This window comes from Terrapene carolina, unplaced genomic scaffold (genome assembly GCF_002925995.2).
Source record: "Terrapene carolina triunguis isolate 2854851 unplaced genomic scaffold, T_m_triunguis-2.0 Scaffold401, whole genome shotgun sequence".
Classification (NCBI taxonomy): Eukaryota; Metazoa; Chordata; order Testudines; family Emydidae; genus Terrapene; species Terrapene triunguis.
The window spans coordinates 507227-516785 of NW_020664752.1; the positions used below are offsets into that span (position 1 = coordinate 507227).

Here is a 9559-nt window from a genome sequence, read left to right on the forward strand (position 1 = left end):
CAGTCCCCCCCACTCTGCTCCCCACACCATCCCGTATGCCCCCCCAGAACCCTCCCATGCTGCTCTCCTCACCCCCTTGAACGTGCCCCCCGATCCCATCCCCCCCACACTGCTCCCCCATCACCGTCCTGAATGCCCCCCCACAGTCCCCCCCTCGGCGTCCCCTGACACCTCCCCCAACCTCCCTCCCCACTCAGCCTCCTCCCTGCAGCCCAGACCCCCAACGCCACCCTAGGGCAGGGGTCCAGCCCTGAGCCTTGGTGGTCACTGGCAGCCGCGGAGGAGGGACAGTTGCACACACAACCCCGACCCAACGTTCACTGCAAAGTTTAATATGCAAAGCCGGGAAAGCCGTGACACTCGCCGCCCCGATCCCCCGGCCTGGGCCCTCCAGCCGTCCTGTCCCTGAGAGACTCCCCAGGCCCAGCAACGAATCCTCTCCTCCAGCTCTGGCTGCATCCGGCCTGTGGGAAGAGAAACTGTGGTCACGTAGGGCAGAGAACGTACTGCCAGCTACTGCACCCCACAGCAGGGGGCGCTGTGGGGCGCGGGGATTGCTCTGTGTCTGTACAGCACCTGGCACAACCGGGGCCCTGATCTCAGCGTGTTGATGCGCCACCATAACACGCAGAATAGGGGTGAAGATTTGGATGCGGCTAACATCCAAGTGCACGGAGATGGAGCTCTGCCAGCCCTTACCTGGCCTCTACTGGGATTTCATTCTGTCTGCAGCCTGCTCACTGCCACCTCTGTGGAGACAAATGCCCACGCCATGATCAGCTGGGACTGTCCCAGCCCCGATGCCACAATCGAAACACGTGATTCTGCACAAGAGGAAATATCCCCCCAACTGCCCCGCTCCGCAGAAAGGCAAGTCAAGAGAAGCTATTAAGCAGAACTCCCTTATTAGAGTTGATCAGAAAATGGGGCGGAGTTTCCATAGCAAATCACAACCCGCCCAATGGTTTTCCATTTCCGTCTAAATTTTGACATTGGCTAAAAAGTGTACAGTGCTCACTTTTTATTTTACTTTTATTACAAATATTTGCACAGTAAAAAACAAACGAAATAGTGTTTTTCAATTCACCTCACACAAGTACTGTAGTGCAATCTCTTTACCATGACAGTTGAACTTACAAATGTAGAATTATGCACAAAAAAATAACTGCAATCAAAAATAAACCAATGTAAAACTTTCGAGCCTACAAGTCCACTCAGTCCTACTTCTTGTTCAGCCAATCGCTCAGACAGACAAGTTTCTTTACATTTGCAGGAGATAATGCTGCCCGCTTCTTGTTTACATCGCACCAGAAAGTGAGAACAGGCGTTCGCATGGCACTGTTGTAGCCAGTGTTGCAAGATATTTACGTGCCATATGTGCTAAAGATTCATATGTCCCTTCATGCTTCAACCACCATTCCAGAGGACATGCATCCATGCTGATGATGGGTTCTGCTTGAGAACGATCCAAAGCAAAGCGGTCCGACGCATGTTCATTTTCACCATCTGAGTCAGATACCACCAGCAGAAGGTTGATTTTCTTTTTTGGTGGTTCGGATTCTGTAGTTTCCACATCGGAGTGTTGCTCTTTTAAGACTTCTGAAAGCATGCTCCACCTTGTTCCTCTCAGATTTTGGATGGCACTTCAGATTCTTAAACCTTGGATTAAGTGCTGTAGCTAGCTTTAGAAATCTTACACTGGTACCTTCTTTGCGTTTTGTCAAATCTGTAGTGAAAGTGTTCTTAAAATGAACAACATGTGCTGGGTCATCATCCAAGACTGCTATAACATGAAATATATGGCAGAATGCAGGGGACATACGATTCTCCCCCAAGGAGTTCAGTCAAAATTTAATTAACGCATTATTTTTTTAACAAGCATCATCAGCATGGAAGCATGTCCTCTGAATGATTGCCGAAGCATGAAGGGGCATACGAACATTTAGCATATCTGGCACGTAAATACCTTGTAATGCCGGCTACAAAAGTGCCATGCGAACGCCTGTTCTCATTTTCAGGTGATGTAAATAAGAAGCCGGCAGCATTATCTCCCGTAAATGTAAACAAACTTGTTTGTCTGAGCGATTGGCTGAACAAGAAGTAGGACTGAGTGGACTTGTAGGCTCTAAAGTTTTACATGGTTTTGGTTTTGAGTGCAGTTACGTAACAAAAAAAAAATCTACATTTGTAAGTTGCACGTTCCCGATAAAGAGATTGCATTACGGTACTTTTATGAGGTGAATTGAAAAATACTATTTTTGTTTATCATTTTTACAGTGGAAATATGTGTAATAAAAATAAGAATATAAAATGAGCACTGTGCACTTTGTAGTCTGTATTGTAATTGAAATAAATATATTTGAAAATGTAGAAAAACATCCAGAAATAGTTAATACATTTCAATTGGCATTCTATTGTTTAACAGTGTGATTAAAACTGTGATTATTTTTTTTAATTGTGATTCATTTTTTGGAGTTAATCGTGTGAGTTAACTGCGATGAATCAACAGCCCTAATTTTGACCAAAAATTAGCAAGAAACAAACAAAAAAAATGTCCAAACAAAGAAGAAAAAAAAGGCTGAAAATTGGGGGGGGGGGGGAGGATTGACCGAAAATTGGAAAACAAACAAAAAAATTGGCCTAAAAACCCTAAAAGAATGGCTGAAAATTGAAACTAATGTTGGCTGAAAATTGGCAAGAAACAAACAAAATATTGGCCGAAAACAATATTTTTACCAGAAACTGCTGAAATGCACAGCAAGGGGAAGGGAATTGGCCTGAAAACATGAAGAAGAAGAAAAAAACGGTCGTGAGGGGGAAGGTCCCAGAACCCGGGGCCCGAATGGCTCTGCTGCAATTGTCTAGCCCGGCAGTCTGGGCCAGATGACCCAGGCCAGACGCAGGAGTTTGAGCTGGTGGAGATGCGCCACCAGGATCCTTCACGGGCCTGTCTCATGAATGGGGGTCCCAGGCAGGCTGGCAGGACTGGGGCAGGAGGGCCGAGACTGCTTGAGTCTAGCGCTGCAAAACCTGCGTGGATTGGGGCTCACGAGACGTGGGGCCAAATGCTGGGGGTTAATGCAGCGCGGGGAGCGGAGGAGGGCTGGTAAACCGGGGTGCCCAGGGCCTAGAGGCTGCAGGGGGACACGTGAGGTGTGTGCCTGTAGGGCTGCCCTGTGTGGGTCTGGGGGGGGCCTTGCTTTTCCTGTGGAGTTGGGGAGCAGACCCCCCCCCCAGAGCACTCAGGGCAAGGGGGTCCATCACAGCCCTGGGTAGCCCCCGGCCAATGCCACACCCTGGTTCAGGTCCCTCACCCAAATGGGGCAGAGCAGAGGCATCACATGGCAGGGCTGTGCCCTGGTGGCGGGCAGGTGGCCACGCCAAGAGAGCACCCCCAGGTCCTAGCTGGCCAGGGAACGCATTCAACAGGCCTCGTCTCTGTTCAGCGTCACAAGGGAAGCAAATCTCAAAACGCCCCCGTGTTTCATGGAATGGAAGGCTGGTCCGGCCAGCCCGAGCTGGGTATGGAACCCAGGAGTCCTGCCCCCTCCCTCAACCCTACCCAGCTCTAATCACTAGACCCCGTCCCCTCCCAGAGCCGGGGAGAGATCCCAGGAGTCCTGGCTCCCAGCTCTGCCTGCTCTAACCACTAAGCCCCACTCCCCTCCTGGACTGATGAGAGAAGCTCCTGGCAACGGCCCAGACCTGAGCTAAGCTTAGGAAGTCTTGAGTCTCAGGAGCAGTGGGTAGGAGGAATGGGGGCGACCGTTGAGCCCCCAGGAAACACGGCTGCCTGTCCTAGAGAGAGGAGAGAGCATCCAGTCAGGATCTCTAGGGTCTCCTGGGCCCCTGTCCCTCTGCAGCCTCCCCCCCCAGGCCCTCAGGGAGCGCAGTGCTCCCCTATACAGCCCAGTGGGGAGGAAGCACAGCCCTACAGTGTAGTGGGGGAAACTGAGGCACAAGGCTTGACCCGGGGTCACAGAAAGTCAGTCGCAGACCGAGGACAGAACCCAGGAGTCCTGACTCCCAATGTCCCCACTCCCCAACCACTAGTCCCCACTCCCCTCCCAGAGCCAGGGAGAGAACCCAGGAGTCCTGGCTCCCAGCCCCCCCACTCTAACCACTAGACCCCACTCCCCTCCCAGAGCCGGGGATAGAACCCAGGAGTCCTGCGGAAGCGGCCTCTGCTGAACACGCACAGCTGATGTAATGCACTCCAGCCCCGCCTACCTGCTGGCGGGGTGCCCCACAGAGGGGTCCCGCTTGTCTTCCTGCCGACCTTTGCTCCGGCTCCTCGTGGTGCTGGGTCTGCTGGATCCCCAGCCCAGCTCCCCCTGTCTGTCCAGCTCCGAGGGCCGGGTGCTGCTGGGCCCTTGGCCCTTGGAGACTGCAGCTCTCGCATGGGGCGCCTGGCTCGAGGGGCTCTGGGAACGGACCCCTCCTTCCTCCCTGGCCTGGCTTTGGCTCTGCTCCCCCGATCTCCTCGGGGATGCGTCGCCGGCCTTCGTCCCCAGAGGAGCCCCGGAGCACGGGGAGCTGAGCCGACTCTTCCCCGCGCGGGGAGCCCTCTGAGCATCTGTCCCCGGGGTCCTGGCGCTGCTGAGAGACCCTGGCTCGGACCGTCCCACGGCCACTGACACCGTAGCCAGCTGCGAAGGGCCGGCGGCCACGGATGCTCTGGATCTCTCTGCAGAACTTGGAGCCACCGACGCTCTCGATCTCCCCACAGAAGCTGGAGCCACCAACGCTCTGGATTTCTCAGCAGAACCTGGAGCCACAGAGGCTCTGGACTTCTTGGATGTCTCTCTAGATACATCATCGCCTTCCAAGCCCAGGGCAGCCACGGCGCCGGGGGTCCCAGCCTCCCTGATGGCACTGGGGGAGCTGATTCGACTTCCACTCTGGCTCCCCGCCTTGCTGCGCTCTCTAGATCCCCTGCCTGGCAGGCTCAGCTGGTCCCGCCCCGAGGGCCGGGCGCTGCTCCGCGGCCCCAGCTCGGACGGACCCACGGCCACCGACACCGTGGCCATCTCCGAAGGGCCGGCAGCCACTGAGGCTCTGGATCTCTCCGAAGGGCCGGCGGCCACCGAGACTCTGGATCGCTCTGAAGGCCCAGCTGCTCCAGAATCTCTGGACACGGCGCTAGACCCCGGCTGGCTTGGCGTCCCCGTGGGGCTCCGGAAACGGGACCTGCCCTGCTCTGTGGAGGGGCTGGCGGGGCCCAGCTGGGCTCGGCTCCTCTCCACGCTCGGCTCCCTGGATCTCCTGCCTGGCTCCATCTCTCCGCCCATCCCTGAGGGCTGGGCGCTGCCCAGCCTGGAAGGACCTGCTGCCACCGACGCTGTGGCTACTGCCGAGCGCCCCACGCCCACGGAGGCCGTGGCCACTGCCGAGCGCCCCACGCCCACGGAGGCTCTGGATCGCTCGGGCGAGCTGGGAGCTGTGACGGCTCTGGATCCTCCAGACTGCGCCTTGGGCAGTGGGCTGCTCTCCCGCTGTGGAGCCGTCCCGGAGCCAGCCGGGCCCTGCTCCCCGCTGCTCTCCATAGCTGAGGGTGCCACGGAGCTGGTCTCCTGGCTGCCCTGGCCCGACAGCTCCACCACGCCCGAGATGGTGACCCGCTTGGAGGGCTTAGAAGACAACTGCGTCTTGGCATCTTCCTGGCTCCTTCTCTTTGGGGGGGGGGGGGGGCACAGAGAATCAGACGGGGCTCGGGGCTGGGGGGCTCAGGGCAGAGGATGCCGGGGGCGGGGGGCTCAGGGCACGAGCTGTGCAGGGGAGTATGGGGGATGGGAATGGTGCCAGCCCCCCTCCCCCAGCACATACAGTCCCCTTGCCCTGGGGAGCCTATGCCGGAGGCAGGTGTGGGCTCAGGCTCCGTGGCCTGCCTGGCCCTTCCCCGGGGGAGCTGGGTGGCGCCTGGGGACGGGGGCTCAGCCCCGGGGACCAAGGGCCGGCAAACTCGTCACACTGAGGGAGGCCGAATGGGAGGGGGCTGGATCCCACGTGTGATTCGCCTGCCTGAGCCCCCACCCAAGTGAGCCCCTGCATTCCCCCACCCGTCCTCGCCTCCCGCCCATCCTCACCCGCCCCCCGCCCGTTGCAGCCCGGCCCCCCGGCGCCCCCTACCTGTCTCAGCTTCCCGCCCGTCAGCTTGTCCAGCGAGTTCGACAGGGCGCTATAGATGGTCACGAACGTGAGGCTGCTCCTGTGCCTGGCTGAGGGCGTGACAGGGCGATGAGACACGGGGCAGCCACATGGGGTGCTGTGGGGCACGGGGTGAGGGAGTTCCGGCCAGGGCCGGCTCCAAGTTTTTTGCCGCCCCAAGCAAAAAAATTTTCCCGTGCCACCCCCAGCCTCCCCCAACTCCGCCCCTTCCCCCGCCCATTCCAACCCCTTCCCCAAATCCCCAGCCCCACCTCCTCCCCTGGGCACACCACATTTCCCCTCCTACCCCTCCCTCCCAGGAAAGCCTGGGAGGGAGGGGGGAGAAGCGGAGCGGCGGCGGGCTCGGGGGAGCAGGCGGCAGTGGAGCGGAGGTGAGCTGGGGGGGAGCGGTTCCTCCGGTCCCCCCAGGGTTACTTCCTGCGGCCCTCCCCGCACCCCCCACCGCTGCAGCTCACCTCTGCTCAGGGCCGGCTCCCGGCTTTTTGCGCCCCAAGCAAAACAAAAGGAGCTGGAGTGCCGCCCCTTGGAAAGTGCCGCCCCAAGCACATGCTTGGAGCGCTGGTGCCTAGAGCCGGCCCTGGTTCCGTCTCCCCAAGGCGGCGCCCCCCCCCCCTAGCGGGGAGTGCTGTGGGGCAGGGGGTGGGAATTTCCCTTGCTGTGGGAAGGAGAATTACCTCCATACCTGAACTCAGGGCCGATTTCAACTTCCCCTTCGACTCCAATCTCTGCTCCCTGCGGAGGAAGATCCACAGTTCAGTTTCCGGTGACCCGGGGGCCCGAATATCCTGGGATAGTCACGTTAGGGCCTTGGGTAGGGGTGACAGTACCATCCCCCTCCCATGTCCTGCTCAGCAACAGTGGGGTATGGGCCACTGCCTCCCATTTGTAAAGCTCCAGCCCCTGCCCTTTAGGTGAATAGAGAATCCCCCTCAGTCGGGAGCAGTACGGTGCATAGGATACGGTGTCAGAGAGATCCGACCACGGCCAGCAGAGAGCAGATAGTTTGCTTGCACTCACGCATACACATGGAGCAGGACTCTTCCTCTCCAGCAGGAGGCGACAGGGATACACACACACACACACACACACACACACACGCGCGAGCACACACAGAGCAGGTTTCATTACATAATAAGGATCCCAAAGCTCCTTACCCAAATCGATTATACAGCCTATAGGAGATCATTTCACTCAGTGCTGAGACGCGGCCCCTCTGGGGCCGGGCACAGGGGCTGCTCATACGGGGACCCCACACCCAGTGCTAGGATGCGGCCCCTCTGGGGTAGGGCACGGGGGCTGGTAATATGGAGACCCCTCATCCAGCCCTGAGATGTGGCCCATCTGGGGTGGGGCCCGGAGGCTGGTTATCTGTTTAACCGATACCCCACCTACCTGGATGACTTCTTGTGGCCGGTGCTGCTGGCGCTGGACCGGGCTTTGCCTTTGTCGCTTTCTCCAACTGTCGCCCTGGATCTCGTTCCCTGTCTCTTGGCTTGATCCAACCGGGAGCTGCTCCGGCTCCTCTGCCCAGAGGGGCCCACGGCCAGGGCCACCGTGGCGCCCTCCGAAGGCCCCACACCCCCAGGGAGTTGAGATCTCTCCGGAGGTGCAGCAGCAGCCATGGGTGAGCTGCCTGGCTCTGGAAAGCTGGGAGCCTTGGAGCCACTTGGCCGCTCATGGGAGCTGGGGGTCATGGTGGCTCCCGTTGGCCCAGGCGCCGCACTAGATTCACGCTGGCTCTGGGAACGGGACCCGGCCTGCTCCATGGAGGGGCTGGCATGGCCCACCTGGGCTGGGCTCCTCTCCCCGGATCTCCCCGAGGGCTGGGCGCTGGCCAGCCTGGAAGGACCCGCTGCCACCGAAGCAGTGGACGGTAGGGAGCGCCCCACGCCCACGGAGGCGGTGCCCACCGCTGAGCGCCCCACGCCCACGGAGGCTTTGGATCGCTCAGGGGAACCGGGAGCCGCGGCAGCTCTGGATGCCGCACTAGATCCACGCTGGCTCTGGGAACGGGACTTGCCCTGCTCCGTGGAGGGGCTGGCGTGGTCCAGCTGGGCTCGGCTCCTCTCCGTGCTGGGCTCTCTGGATCTCTCGCCCGGCTCCATCTCTCTGCACATCCCTGAGGGCCGGGCGCTGGCCAGCCTGGATGGACCCGCTGCCGCCGACGCTGTGGCTATCGTCGAGGGCCCCACGCCCACGGAAGCGGTGCCCACCGCCGAGTGCCCCACGCCCACGGAGGCTCTGGATCGCTCGGGGGAGCTGGGAGCCGTGGTGGCTCTAGACCTGGCACTAGATCCGGGCTGGCTCGGGGTTCCTGCCGGGCTCCGGGAACCAGAGGGGATGGCCAGGCTGAGCTGGCCACGGTTCCTTTCTGCGCTCGGCTCCCCGGACACTGGGCCCTGCTGTGGAGGGATCCTGGGGTAACGGCAGCTCTAAGCACCAGACCCCCCTCCCTCCCAGAGTCAGGGAGAGAACCCAGGCGTCCTGGATCCCAGCCCCGCCCCGCTCTAAGCACCAGACCCTCCTCCCCTCCCAGAGTCAGGGAGAGAACCCAGGCGTCCTGGATCCCAGCCCCGCCCCGCTCTAAGCACCAGACCCCCCTCCCTCCCAGAGTCAGGGAGAGAACCCAGGCGTCCTGGCTCCCAGCCCCCGCCCCGCTCTAAACACTAGACTGCACTGACACCTGTCCCGCAGACAGCGGCTGCATCACTCCTTGCTCAGCAGCGCCTCCTAGGCCCCGTGAAGAGCAGGGCAGACGGGGAACCCCTCTGGGCTAGTGTTGGGGGAAACACAGTTTCCCAGCACCCCGCCTTCCCGGGAGACGGGGGTCCTCTGCCCAAGGCACAGCCCCCCTCAGCCCCCTAGGTTGTCACCGCCGCCCGTCAGCCCTCACCTGCGTCCAGGGGCTGGCGACCTCCGCCCGGGAGCGGGAAAGACCATCAAGGAGTTGCATGGTGCTGGGGGAACGTCTCACCGGGGCTGCTGGGAAACAGGAGGGGAGTGAGGGGCTGGGAGTGGGGAGGGATCCCGGCTGCCCCAGCCCCATCTCTGCCAGCAGGGGGCGCTGTGAGGAGTAGGGCGAGAGCGCTGGCTGGGGGGGCTCCTGGCTGCTTCAGCTGCACCTCTGCCAGCAGGGGGCACTGTGGGGGTGCCCTGATTCCGGTACCAGCCCGTGCAGTACCTACCTATGCTGGGTGATGTGGGGCGTCCGGACCCCTGTCCCCCTACGCTCTGCCTGCAGAGAGAGAGAGCCCGGATCAGAACCGCCCGGCCTGTGGGGGAGGAGGGATGGCAGGGGCAGGCCCACGGGTCGGCTGGGATCCTCCGCAGATCTCAGAGCCCACGTACAGGGTCCCCCCAAACCCACCCTGATCTTCCCCCTGCGTCCCAG

At 60.5% G+C, this 9559-nt stretch overlaps 1 protein-coding gene across 1 annotated transcript in view; it reads right to left on the bottom strand.

The window, feature by feature from the left end:
* MAMSTR (MEF2 activating motif and SAP domain containing transcriptional regulator) overlaps positions 1-7862 on the bottom strand; it is a 36196-nt gene extending 28334 nt beyond the window's left edge. Inside the window, exons 1-4 of the mRNA XM_029912967.1 lie at positions 7561-7862; positions 6851-6900; positions 6130-6218; positions 4231-5672 (exon numbers count right to left, since the gene is read on the bottom strand). Of these exons, the coding sequence (XP_029768827.1) occupies positions 4231-5672; positions 6130-6218; positions 6851-6900; positions 7561-7862 (1883 nt within the window). The remainder of the gene's footprint in view (positions 1-4230; positions 5673-6129; positions 6219-6850; positions 6901-7560) is intronic.
* Positions 7863-9559: the final 1697 nt, after the last annotated feature.